Source organism: Pyxicephalus adspersus, chromosome 1, assembly GCF_032062135.1.
Source record: "Pyxicephalus adspersus chromosome 1, UCB_Pads_2.0, whole genome shotgun sequence".
NCBI classification, from domain to species: domain Eukaryota; kingdom Metazoa; phylum Chordata; class Amphibia; order Anura; family Pyxicephalidae; genus Pyxicephalus; species Pyxicephalus adspersus.
The window spans coordinates 13123200-13137471 of record NC_092858.1 but is presented as its reverse complement, the minus strand read 5'-3'; the positions used below and the strand labels follow the sequence as shown (position 1 = coordinate 13137471).

The 14272-nt window shown below is 38.6% G+C and overlaps 1 protein-coding gene across 1 annotated transcript in view; it reads right to left on the bottom strand.

Annotated features, from left to right (window-relative positions):
* FAT3 (FAT atypical cadherin 3) overlaps positions 1-14272 on the bottom strand; it is a gene marked incomplete in the record, with an annotated part of 408024 nt that overhangs the window by 19622 nt on the left and 374130 nt on the right. The window contains 2 exon segments of the mRNA XM_072402567.1: positions 1387-1540; positions 7281-7749. Coding sequence (XP_072258668.1) covers positions 1387-1540; positions 7281-7749 — 623 coding nt within the window.

Below are 14272 nucleotides of genomic sequence, written 5' to 3'. Positions count from 1 at the left end.
CCACTCCAAGATTTACGTTCTATTGGAGAAAGGTGGGGAGAAGACAAGAGAGGGGCAACACACTGTGCTCTCCAACATTGGGGGAGCGCCATACATATGCTAGATTTTTGCTCATAATGAGAATGACCATTCATCCCGGATCCCCGTCATCTGACTTGTGTAAATTTTACACAAGTAGACCTTTAGTAGAAGCTGGAGGAGCAGCTTTTTTTTTGCGATCTCCCACGAACGGCCATCTCTGGCACCTTTTTATGACGGTGATGGTTCCTTAATCAATCGATTTTTAAAACCATTTATTTTTGGGGAGGTGAGCTATCAAAAAGCCTATCTTCCATTTCCACTTTATTCATGTGATTTAAAAACAATATTGGACCACACTAAAATTAAAAAGGAAATTTGGAGGGAAAAAAAATTCCTTCACCATAAAGGTATACAGAAATGAGCAGATTAGTGTTACTTTACCAACTTTATGTTCAAAATGGTGGCTTGAAAAGGCATTCCTGTATGGGACCCAGTGGCCCACAGTGCTGTGGCAGTTGTTCAGTATCAAACATTTGAACATTTTACAGCAGGCCGCATTGGATGGTATTTAACCTCGCACTGCTACACCTATTCATTCAATGGGTTGCAGTGGGTTGAATTGCCATCAGAAATTTCAGGGCCATAAACTGAATAAACTTCCTGGGCCTCTCTCCTCCATATTTAAAAGTCAAGTTCTCATGATCCAAGCCCAATATAGAAGTACCCCTTTTTTCCCCTAATGGCGCCGCAACGATGGGTGATGTGGGGGCTGCCTTGGAAGAGGTTCCTGCTCTGTAACCTCATAGCCAGTCTGAAAGTAGCCTAAAGGATTTTTAAGCATGATTGCAATTAATTAAGACTGCATGCAACTTTAATGAGAATTTCCAATTACCTGCAAGGAAATGTAAAACATGATTTTTTTCCTGCACACGATTGGATGGCCGTAGTAAGCAGATCTTCATCTCATTCACCAAGTGAAATATTCCCAGCTAAGTAAAACTTTTTTTTTCTAAGCGTACAACCCAAATTTCTTTAGCAAATCAGCCAGATTGTTTCTGATTTGTCAAACATGTCCTGAACCCCTGAAGTATCCCTATCAGCGGGGTTCAGTTTTCTATGTGTATCTGATTCCAGATTTACATGAAAGTGGTGTGACATTTACCTTTTACAGGAATCATTAGATCAGGATTAGAAAATGTATCATTAATTTAGGTGATTATCAGATCTGGCTTACGCCAACCACCTATAATAATCCTATCGCCCCGTGCCATTTCCTGTATTTAATCTCTTGTTTGTATAGTTGATAGAGCCAGCAAACTGCAGCAGCTTGAAAGCACTTTGATATTCAAATCAGCAGCCACTTACGTTAATCCCCTCAGGCCGGTCCTGCAAGTGCAGATAAACGAGCTCCCAATTGGATCACACGTTCCACCATTCCGGCATGGGTTTGGAAAGCATGCCGTGATCTCTGACTCACAGTTCTTCCCTATGAACTTAGGTGGGCAACTGCACTGATAACCTATTGGAAGAAAAGAATAGACATTATCAGAGAAGCTGGCATCAGTGAGCGCAGAAACCCAACCACAATCATATCGGAATGATTTGGCGGCACACCAGCACCTCCCAATGAGCAATGTTAGGAATCACACGTTTCCAGCTTTACGTGTTCAATCTTTTTCATTCTTAAAATGTAATTCTTACATTTGTAGCTGTTGGAGGAGAAAAAAGAGAATGATTTCTTCAATCACTGGACACTGTTTTAGGCCCATTGGAAGATAAATAATATTTATTAAGCACATTCTCTATCTGTATTTACCCAATCAGGTCACATTCACCCTCAGCCAGCCATCTAATACCCAAACTTTTTGGCACCAGTCCTCCCTTGTTAGGACATTTAGGTCCCAACTAAACCACATCCAAATGTCCTTAAATGATGGTGGGTGAATGTGATCAATAAATGTGTGTTCTAGAATCTAAACAGCATTTTATTATTATACAGTATTTATATAACACTGACATATTACGCAGCACATCACAAAGTCCCTAGTTAGGTCATTAGCTGTCCCTCAAACCGGCTCATCAGACTCATAGGTCATTACCACAGTCCAAGGTTAATTTTTGAGGAAAAGGGAATTACCTAACAGCATGCTTTTTGGGATATGGGAGGAAAACAAAGCACCCAGAGCAAGCCACGGGTTTTACACAGGGAGAAAATACAAATCCCATGCAGAAAGTGTCCTAGCTGGGATTTGAACCTGTGACCTAATGCTGCAAAGGCCAGAGTGCTAACCACTGAGCCAACTGTGATTTAAAACGTTTTTGAGCAGTGCAATGTGCCAACTGGTGCACTCTACTATTTGACTCCTTCAATGGCCCTGATTTATTAAAGCTCTCTAAGGCTGGAGAGAATGAACTTTCATCAGTGAAGCTGGGTAATGATGGCCCATGCTCTGGCCCCTGGTATAAAACATGGGGAGGATCCATATACTTGCTATGCTATTCCCTAGGCCCAGTGAAAGAGGGGGCAAGGTGGTTAAAAAATGTCCCCAGGGCTCAAGAAAAACATAGCCGCTTCCATTAATTAAGATTTGGATAGAGACTATGTAAGAATATGATGTACAATCCAGCATAATTGGCTAATAGAGACCACAACAGTAGTAGACACAAACCTAAACCGAGAGAAAATAATTATTGGACTTCAGTAGTAGCCTCCATGCTATTAGATCATGGGGCCTGAATGTGACCAAAATGGGTTTATTGGACTGGACAGTCATTGCAGAAAATGATCACAAGTTAATAATAAAGAGTAGGCACAATGTTGCTGTAACAGAGCACTAAGCAATCATTTATCTTTAATTAGAACGCAGGTGGCCATCTGCCCGAGCCTATGTTGACTACCCGCACACCTTCAGAAAGAAGACCAGCAGTAATACAATGTACGATCCAGAATGGATATTAAACCGAGAACCGAAGCACCTAGCTGGTGTCCTTGTGAAGAGTTCATCGCCAAACTGTAAATTCTGATTTTAGCTTAGCCTTACATTTTTAAATTGAGCTTGTATATTTATGTTCCTAAATCCATGGATTTTATTTCATTAAACTTTTTAATTACAAAAAAAAAAGTTGTTAGTGTAAAGTTTTAATTAACCATTTTCTTTTAATATAACACCCATACAAAAAGTACTAGAAATTTGGATTTGAGTTCTGTGTGACTCAAGAGTGACATCTGCTGGCTAAAATCTAAATAGTCATGATGGTAAAAAAATTGAAATTGCACAAAAAACTGAACTGTGAGCTTCCATTCACTTTGCTAAATAATTTAAACATTTTTTCGGGACCCTAAGGTAAGATTAATTATTTCATTGTAAGCTGCTGCATCAAAAAAATATACAAAATTCCTTAGTTCTAGAACAGTATATTAGTTAAAGATTATTACAATATATTTATTTATATATATATATATATATATATATATATATATATATATATATATATTGGGATAGACACCAGCATCACAGTGCATGCAAAAAATATAAAGCCCCAAGGATATGAAATATCCAGAAGATCCAGGATTTTCAGATTTAAAAAGTTTATTTCACAATAGGGCAAAATTTAAAGTTTTGGGTCATGGCCTACTTAAAACCATAATACATTTTTCTTAAAGCATAAAGAGGGTTATGGTCTCAAACTGTTGCCAATGATTGCATTTTGTAATTATTGTCTTATTGTGAAATTAAACTTTTGATGCTGCAAACCCTGGACTTTGGTAGCACCATTGGCAATGATTTTATTATATGTCAAATGTTTTGATTGAGTGCAGTTTTTCTATATTAAGGCTGTGAAAAAAGTGGACTGCAATGTTGCCCATATAACAAAAGTATTGGCATTGGCACTACCAATAACTGTGCTCTCCATACTTATGTTAAAGTAGCAGAAGCTGCATTACCCACTTCACACACTAGATGGCACTGTCTGCATTGTTTGAATGGTGTTGCCTATAAATCAGTTTTCTCCCTACCGGTATTAGCAGAACAGAACAAACTTGCTGGAAAATGATTTTCATGACTATAATGTATTTTTCCTACACAGGGAATTCTTCTAAGGAAATTGAGCTCTGATTGTAAATTAGCAGCACCAATGCTTGCAGTGCATTGGGTGGAAGAGGGATTAAGGAGGGCAATGAGAAAGGATCCTAAAGGTAACATTAACATTTTGTAAAATTTGGTAGACTTTTTATTCTGCTAGCATCCCACCTCCCACTGCATTCAATAAAAAAAAGAATGTCTCCCCAAAGGCTTCAACAGGAGTACAGACCTAGGAAGTCATATTCTGTTACAAACCTAAAAAATAGCAAGGGTCAGAGTTACACTTTATAAGCGAGTTTGCATGACAATGGGGGAAAAGCTAGGGGTCTGCAACATAAGCTGACCTTTCTTTTTAATGCAAAACCCCTTAAAAATAATTATTTTGTTCAGAAATGTAGAGGCTGCCTGGCTGTTATCCTGATTCTCTGGCGTCAATGCTTTTAGATAAAAATGTAGAATATGCATACAACTCAGGATTTCTGATTTTGCTGATCTGCATACTTTGCTTTAATAAGGGAAGGTAGTTTGGATAAATCTGATTACATGTAATATATAGGTGACCACTAATGAGACTTGACCTTTCCAACCTTCAGTTTATAATTGCACTTATAATAAAATATCATTTTCTATTACTAGGTTTTGGCTTGGATTTGCTTCATATTACACATATGCTTAGAATCAGAGCTGTGAAGGACGCCCGGCCTTGTAAAGGTTGTAAAACAAACCAAGAATCCATATTGGGCCATTGTACGGCGTTGAACACTAAATTCCACTTTAATAAGTACAGACTTCCTAAAATAAGGGTTTATCTGCAGCTCGTATGGATTGGTTTAATGTACAAATTGAAGGCTTAGCTGCATCATTTAGAGGAAGGATTTCAATGTCTGCTCTATGATTGTAATTACCTGGTATGGCGGACTCAATGGTACTTAAATAACCTTGGTAACCTAAATTTTACCCGAGCAGAAAATCTATGTATTAACAAATACCTACAGATGCCTTTAATACACTGCGGAAACATATCCGTACTCATTTCTGGCTAAGACTATTAAATAGCGTTGAGTTGCTGTATATTTGAAAAAAAAATTGAATTTTTAGGGGGCTATCATGTAATGCTGGAGCCAACATGAACCAGAAAAGTCAAAGATGGCTATTTTATTAAAAGCATGGATGATGAGGTGGAGAATTCAAATGCTTTTCTGTTCTCTTTTGGTTCTTAAGTCCGGATGATCAGGTTTACTCAGCTCCTTTGTCTTCCTAAATGCTAGGTACGTGACCTCCATAGACATCTGCTTGAACAAGGTCTAAAGGGACCATTGTCTGGCCTTTGGAAGGTGGCCACATGTCCACAGGATGGCATTTGTATGATTGTGAAGGACTTGTCTGCCATTTCCAAGGTTGGCCAGGAGGTTTATTCAACCAAGCTCGGGACATCTCCCAAAACATGCCATTGGTATTGTCTTCTTAAACCCTGATCATTGAGATCTTCTTGGGCGAAAAACTAGTATAATTACAGGTGTCCTCCAATATTGCTGATGAGGTTGTTAGTGATTTGTGGTTCTGGATCACCAACAACCCTGCAGTGATTCCCACTCATCCTATGCAGAGGAACTTTCTTACTTTTCTCCATCTGCACTTTGATAAATTATAATGTCCCCCCAAAATAAGAGCAAGAGAACCTCATACATAATGAGCAACAGAGGCTCAGCCATTGGACTTGTGAGTGGATCCTGGAGGAGTTAGGTAAAAATCATGGCCACATATATATTCCAAGAGGATTATCTATGCCAAACTACAAGATGCCAGTGCTTTAACATTATGGATAATCTAGACACATTGGGCCTGATTTATTAAAGCTCCCCAAGACTGCTAAAGATAGACTATCATGGGTGATCCAGCAAACCTGGAATAGATTGAAAACATTCGCCAGATATTAACAAATGATTTTTAAGGTTTGTTGGATCACCCAGGGTATTCAATGACAGTCTATCTCCTCCAGTCTTGGAGAACTTTAATAAACCATTGACTTCCCTGATTTTAAAACAGAACTAAAGCCACAAGGGGTCCTGAAATCATTTGCCATGTTTATGCACAGCTCTTTTGCACGTTATGGCAGACTAAATATTAAGTACCCATTGATGGACCCTACATCATAACACCATCCTGGCACCTGGCTGGTGATTCCCATCTTCTTACAAAATTGATTTCAGAACTACAAAAATTAAATTTAAAAAATGCTAGAAGAGAGATACAGGAGTTGGAAAGTAGACCTGCAATGCAATTTTTAATTCCACTATAACATAGTTTAGCACTGCCAAAAGAACTCAGAAACCTGGAATAAAGAACCCCCTGCTACCGGGTCCCTGGTGATGAAATGAATAAAACAAAGCCAATCACTCAGTATATAAAAATATTACCTCTCCAGGAGCAACCATTATACTGATGATTTATTTTCTTGGAAATCCCTTTAATCCTAACCTAAACAAGTATGTTTGCATGCACACATTGCAGACACATGTACTCCTTCCCAGATGTTCGGTCATGATAGTAAAATTAATGAAATTTTGATGGGCTATCCGCACATGTCACTGAAAACTGGTAGCAAAATCTGCTTACAGTCACAGACAGTACTATAATTTTTTAGGTACTGTTTTATAAATAGGTCTCTATTTATAAAACAGGAAATCAGACATTCCCTTAAGCATTCCCATCCAGGTCCATGTGTTTCAATGGCAATTCCCAGCAGGGAATGTTTGAGGGAATGCCAGATTCCCTGTTTTATAAATAAAGCTTATAGACGTAAAAACATTGTTGCTTATTACGGCAAACCACAATCATTTTTTCCAACAGCTTGTGATCTCTGCAGACCATAACCTGGCAAGAGACCATTAGACACAAAAAGTTGTCATGGTTGGAGAATTGCTATTTGTTTTTTTTTTTGCTGGAATCCAGCTTTAAAAATGCTATTTAGTCTACAGAAATACAAAGCTGGTCTATATATAATATACAGAATAGCTAAAGATGTTGTTGATTGCAATCAGTAGTTTCATGTATAATAATTATAGAAATAATATCAGAAATCTAACTAGTTGTTGCAACTTTTGCTGCTTTGTTCAGCTTAACTGTCACTGTGTCAGTTGATTCATAAATACAGGTGTAATATTATATATTTACCACCAGATGGCACACTGGTACAGCTGCCTCCGTTCTGGCACGGCTTCCTCTCGCAGGCATCGGGATAGAGCACACAGCCGAGTTTTAATTCGGTTAAGCCGACCACTTCTGCAAAGCTGCTTCTCTTGTTCTGCAGTGGCAGTTCATTGTTATTCAAGACGACGGAGTCCAAGCATCCCTGGAAGCCGCCCAAGACCTGTGTACTCCTTTTGTCGGTCAGGCTTCGGACATTTTCCACTTGCACCTGAGCCCCAAAATAAATAGAGCTGTCAGTGCCGAGGGTCTGGAAGTAGAGCGGGGCCTTGCGGCGTTCTACGTAGCTATCATCCAACGACAAGCTTGTAAAATTCCGATTGAGCTCCAGAAAGACAGAGTGCCAATTCCCATCGTTCACCGTCCTGCCAGAAATTCCCAGGATTCCTGGCCCACTGCCACAGTCCAATTGGAACCACAACTTACCGTCGATGATCTGCGAACAAAACAAAGACACAAAGGAAAAATGCAATGAGCGAAATTCATGTATTTATCAACTGAAAACACTCAGCGTCATGTGAGAAAAATCCTGCCTGGGCGATGACGGATAAAGAGGAGCTGAAATATGATAAAAACTCTCTCTGGCTTGGGACGTTACACTGTGGGAAAACACTGGATTTGAGCTATGAGTAAATCAAAAAAGAAAAAACAATATATTTATAAACACAAAAGCTGGTTTTATATTGCTATACATTGCCGACACATCACATAAACCCACCGGACAAGGGCCATTAAAGTTTAGCCATTTTTGTAACTGGATGATATAGGATAGGGGTTACACTTATTCATTTTTTCCCATTGAGCCAATTTCCCTGCACTTTCTGTCCCAAAGAATCAACAGGAAGTTAGAGAAAATATCCTAAAGTTAGAGAAACATCACTTTAAAACTCCATACAGATGCTCAGTCATTGTTACCCAAAATGATTATTACTGATTGTTCTGGGAGACCTAAGCAACGTTTTTGTTCTCTGGAAAATGGAAGGGGGAAGACAAGACAGAGGACTCTGCTGCGTCCTCCCCATTAGGACACCGTAGCTGTCATCTATGGTGGTCGTATAGTGACCTGGCATGGGAAATTGCTGAACAATGTTGGTGAGATTCATGTGAGATGATCACAAATATTCTTCCTTTATCACGACAATCTAGAACCCATACACGTCTTTAGCTGTCAGTATTATAAATCACCCTGCCAAGGGGGACAACTCTAAAGGGTCATCCAGGGTAATCCAGTTCCAGGTGTCCCCAAATGCTGGCCATATGCCCAAAGACTAACACAATGTGCTGCAATGAAGGACTAGCCAAGATGACTTTCGATTTCTGACCATCGGAGCATCACTGGAAGAAACTTGGAACAGGTTTTTTTATTGTTACCATTTTATCTTAGTAAGTTTTTTAGAGCCCATTAGACCAATGTCTATGCACATTACAGCAATACAAACACAGCAGTGCCATTCAAGTTCAATAGTAATAGTAGCTGGGTCCCAGGTTTGAAACTCGGCCAGGACACTATCTGCATGGAGTTTGCAGGTTCTCCCTGTGTCTGCATGGGTTTCCTCCGGGTACTCTGGTTTCCTCCCACATCCCAAAAACATGCAGTTAGGTTAATTGGCTTCCCCCCAAAATTGACCTTAGACTACAATGATGACATATGACAATGGTAGGGACACTAGATTGTGAGCTCCTTTGAGGGAAAGCTAGTGACACGACTATCGACTTTGTACAGCGCTGAGTAATATGATGGCGCTATAAAAATACTGTGTAGTAATAATAATAATAATAATAAAATTAGTATAATAATGCATGGTAATGTAGCATTGTGGTGGCAGCCCAATAATGCACCACAAAGGAAATGGTACGTAGTTAAGGTTCACTAATACTTTAAATAACTGGCAAGCAACTGTTATCACTATTTTAGTGATGTTTGAAGGTTGGGTGAAGGTTGATGATTGAAGGTTGGGTGAAGGTTGATGATTGAAGGTTGGGTGAAGGTTGATAATTGAATGTTGGGTGAAGGTTCCCCATGATAGCTTACAGAATATTTGTCTAACATTCCTGTTTAGCCACCATATAAGTTTTCTGGAGACGCTTTGACAGACATATTACAATTACACAAATCCCTCATTATTTCCTCAATCAGCACCCATATGCCAACAGTAATGTTTGTTAATATCTCACTCAGTGACTTTCAGACTTTCTGTAACAGGATCCACAAAGCACCATCCGTCAGGGAGAGCTACAGTAGTTTAGAAAGTATCAGATGTCCCTGCAGTTAATTTTCGGCGTGTGAGAATAGGCAATCTGGGAAGAATTTAAGCAAATTGTACAGAGCCAGCCCTACCACAGACACTGCCATACAGCTCTTAGATAAACACTAGCTGAGATCACATACTGATGATGATTAGATGTTTAGAACAGACACATATAACTGGATTAAAGGATTTTTCCTTTTCATATGGCTTAAAACCTGACAATTTAATCATATGTGGTTAGCAAGCTGAAACCTCCTCAGTTGGCGAAGTAGCATACTTACATGGCAGTGGGGTGGCTACTTTGCTTGTCAAAGTCAGGAATGTGTGGTTAAACATTCCAGAGGAAACTACTGATAAAGTGTGATGATAATGTAATGTATTTTCATACATAACTAAAAATATTCTTATGTGTCTATTTATAAAGCACTGAATCGGACATGCACTTAAACATTCCCCAATGGGATTCTTTCCAGTCCATGATTTCAATGGCAGTATGGAATATGGATGAACACTACCAGGGAGTGTTTCAGTGAATGTCAGATTCAATGCTTTATAAACAAACCCCTAAATGATTAAGTACAATAGACTCTCAATTTTTTCATATCAGTTCCCAATTTCCATTTCAAATCCAATCTCTATAGCCCTTCTGTTTTTTTCCAACCTCCATACCCCCTTCATTTTTCTATACCTCCACAGGTTTTCCATTTTTTGCATTTATCAGTGCCCAATACATTTTTTCCAACCTCCATACCCCTTTCATTTTTCTATACCTCCATACCTCTTCCATTGTTTGCAAACCTCAATGCCCCTTCCATTTTCCTTACCTCCACGCCCCTCCATTTTTTCCAGGACTACAGATCCCATAACCCTATACTGTATACAACAGTTTTTCATTTCATGGACCATCCAAGGTGCATCTTTTCTTCCATTCCAGCTAAGCTTTGCACATAGCCAGCAGCATGAACCATCTATAGGTCAAAACCCATAGCCAGAAGCACAGAATATTACCTAAGGGGTCTAAATTCACATGACATGAGAAAACAGCTTAGAAAAATATTAACAGGTGAGGTTGCTATCTCAAGAGGACTTGTCATTTTGCCCAGCATTATCTTTTGAGAATAGTCTTGATACCCACTAAGGTGTTTTCATTGGGTATAAACGGACACTTTCTCTAATAGAGTGACAAAGCAGAAGCATAATTGGAAGATAAAGGAATAACGTTGTCACTTTGTACCAATTTGACTTTGAATAAGGACTTAAAATGAGAACATATTTAATGAAAGGTATGAGTAGAATAAAATCGACTAGAAAATTATCCTTACTATTTTGGTGACCATTGTTTCCAATACAGCATGGATGCAAAGTTCGAGTTGTCACAGAATAGAAGAGGGGGAAAGTCTTCAAATTAGTAAAATTGTTATGGTGACAACTGTCTAAGATCTTCATACTTGCTACCTGCTGAATGTCAAGGACAGTATGGAGTGGAAGCCTCTCCATAGGCAGTAAACTAAAACTGGTATCACTATATACCACTCTATCCAGAACAAAGATATATTACATGCAATTTTAAGCCTGGGTCTTAAGGAAGTAAATGGTTGTGATTAGTGGAAAGGTCGAGGAGACCTGCCCCCTAAGCATTAGGTTATTTTCAGTCAAACCTATGGGTATATCTATCAAGCACCTTCAGCTAACACAAGGTTGGGTTAATGGGGCTGAGCAACAAACAGATGACCTTATTTCTTTGTGTGACCCAAGCCAAAGTTATTAGATTTCTATGTTTGAAGACTTTTTTTGGAAAGTTTTAAATATAGACGACTGATGCTCTTTTGACACTAAAAGCCTCATGGTATCAAATAACATAACAGGTTTTTCCTGATTACATGAAAATGACATAGAAAGTTGGATATAATCTAATGAGTGAGGTACTGTGCGCCAATTCATTCACCACTTCAGCCGGTGGAAAAGCTCAGAACACTACTGGTGACAGGTACACTTTATATAACCTCTACTAAAATCATCATAAACTACCAAGATCGTCTGGGACTGGTAGCCCCCAAAAGCTGGAAGACAACAGCTTGCTATGGCCTTTTGTACATATCATCTGGGCCTATTGCAACACATGTGATAAAACAACTTCTCAGGGTTACCCCAGCCATATATGGTCCATCTGCAAGTGTGTCTCCCAAATGTCAACAAGTTACTGCAAGACTTGCTTGAAATGAGATGTTATATTCCATGTGTGTACTTCGTAGCGGGTGTATCTAATTAAAATGTTGCGTGTTTCCCAACCAAGTCACCACCGGGAGACTATCCAAGCTGTGAGGTTTGCCAACACTTGATTGAAAAAAAAAAGGCAGTCTTCATAAAATAAAAAAAAATAAAAGGGAAAGCTCACTTGGTAACACATTATCCTACAGAAGTGCCAAAAAGATTTCATTTATTGCTCAGACAAGCAGTCTGTAAAAATAAAATAAAAGCAGTAACAGTTGCATTTCCAGCCAACGTTGAAGGTGATTTCGTAACAAATTAGGATTCTGGACTGGAAGCTCTAATCTCATTATACTTCTTAACCCCCTTCATTTCACTGACAGATGTTGAGAGAAAGGATACAACCCTTTCCATATGCTCTGTAACCATTTCCCAGGAATACTTGTCAGCCACGATGGACATGTTGCCTCCATAATGGATTCCAAAAGAAAAGACGGAAAAAGCATTTTTAAGCCAAATGTTCTTAAAAACAACCAAGTAATATCAATTATTATAAGTATTTGTTTAATAGGTATGGATGTTTTTTACTTTATAATGGTAAAATATATTATGTCTTTTAGGAATTTGTCTTTTTTTTTTCCAATTTATAGTATGTTTAAACCCTATCACTCGCTTCCACACAAAATGTTATTATCTAGATTTGTCACAGTCAACTGGATTTATGACATTCAGTTTATATATATATATATAAGCTTGTTGGACATTCCATTAAAAAACTTGGGTATTAACGTAAAGCTGTCCCTCTTTGGTAGCATGGCTTTCCCATATATTTTATAGGAACCTGTAGAAATTTTTGCTCCATCAGTCAAAGGAGCATTTGTGATATCAGGAACTGAAGTTGGATTGGAGGACCAGGCCCACACAACAGTCATCATGAAAGGTTTGGGATCTGTGTAGGACACTTGAGTTCCTCCTCACTAATCATATCAAACCAAGTCTTTATGAAGCTGGCTTTATCAACAGAGGTACGATCGTGGTGGTAGATACTCATTCAGATTGGACGGGCAAAAATGACTTCATTTGCTGAAACATTTACAGAACTTGCAATGGAAATACCTGATTGACATAATCTAGAACGGCCTTTCTGAACCCTTGTACCCCTTAGGGACCTGTGAAATAATTTTTAGATCTTGGGGAACCCCAGCTAAAACCAGTTTATTGGGGGTAGGTGGGAATAATTGAATAGTTGGCCAGTGAAAAGCTGACCACACATTGGTTGCTAGAATTGTACCCTTATAAACCACAAAAACATCATTAGAGTCATGTGGCTGGCTATACCAAGTGACAGTGGCCAAAGAACTACGCAGATATTGTCAACTGGGAGGTCAAAGTTTCATCATTTGAGGAAGCTCTAGCAACCTCCGGAGGAACCCTATTGGAGAATAATAGAGGGATGTCTTCATACTTTTATGGATATAGTATATGCAATAAAGTGTCTTTGCATGACATCAAAATGTATATCAGTTAGATGTTATCTTTAGATTTAGAAGAACAGGAAAAATGTTCTTACAAATGTAAAGCAAAACAAGGCAAGTCTGTTAAATATAAACTATTATCCATTGTATTAAGTATAAATACATATTTTTGTAATAAGCATACAGTTCTTCTTTGGTAGTAATAAAATTTGCTTGAGCAAATCTTTTTTACTCTTAAAAGTCCCTCTCGGTGCATAACATGGCTTTCCTTTATCTGACTCTGGTGTAAAGAAATTTAAACACAGGAACATACAGTTTCCGGCTTTAATTACTTGTATTGACCTAAAAGGCCTTTTCTGCCGAGCCGTTCGGTTGCAAACTACCAATTTACATACAAAAGCTTTCTAAAGAGCCTTCAAAGAGTTTGCAGTGGGAACGAGGGATACAGCAGTTCTATAGTCTCCAGAGAAGGCCTGCACGAGTAAGCCTTTTACCTTTTTTCTGTTATATTATGCATGAGAAGGAATTGATTGGTGGAATAATTACACTGATTTGCTGCTTGCAAAGTACTTTCAAATACAAATCTCAGCTTGAATTAAAGGACTAGAAAACCTGAAACACAAAAAAGTCATTTTATGTATGTGTAAAAGTATTCTTAACCTTTACATATTCCTGTGCCATTATAAAACCTTATTCTGTGTAAAAATAAGCAGCAGAATAAATCAGCATTTTCCCATTAGAAGATTAGCTTCTGTTTGATAACTAAACAGGGGGAGAAATCTTCTGTGTGACAGCTGTACAACCTCCGGAGGAATAAGCAACTTCATTTTTGAACTTTTACAGCTCCTTATGAAACAGGATGCGACATAACCACACATAATAGCCAACTGGGAAGACCAATCTTCTTCATAGAAAATGCTGTCTCCCCAAAAGGTCTAAGCCAACATTTCCTGGTCAGAGGTGAAATGTGTTGGAAGCCACTTGAAGAAGTGTGCAAATCTGAACAGAAGATGTCCCTTCAGCAATA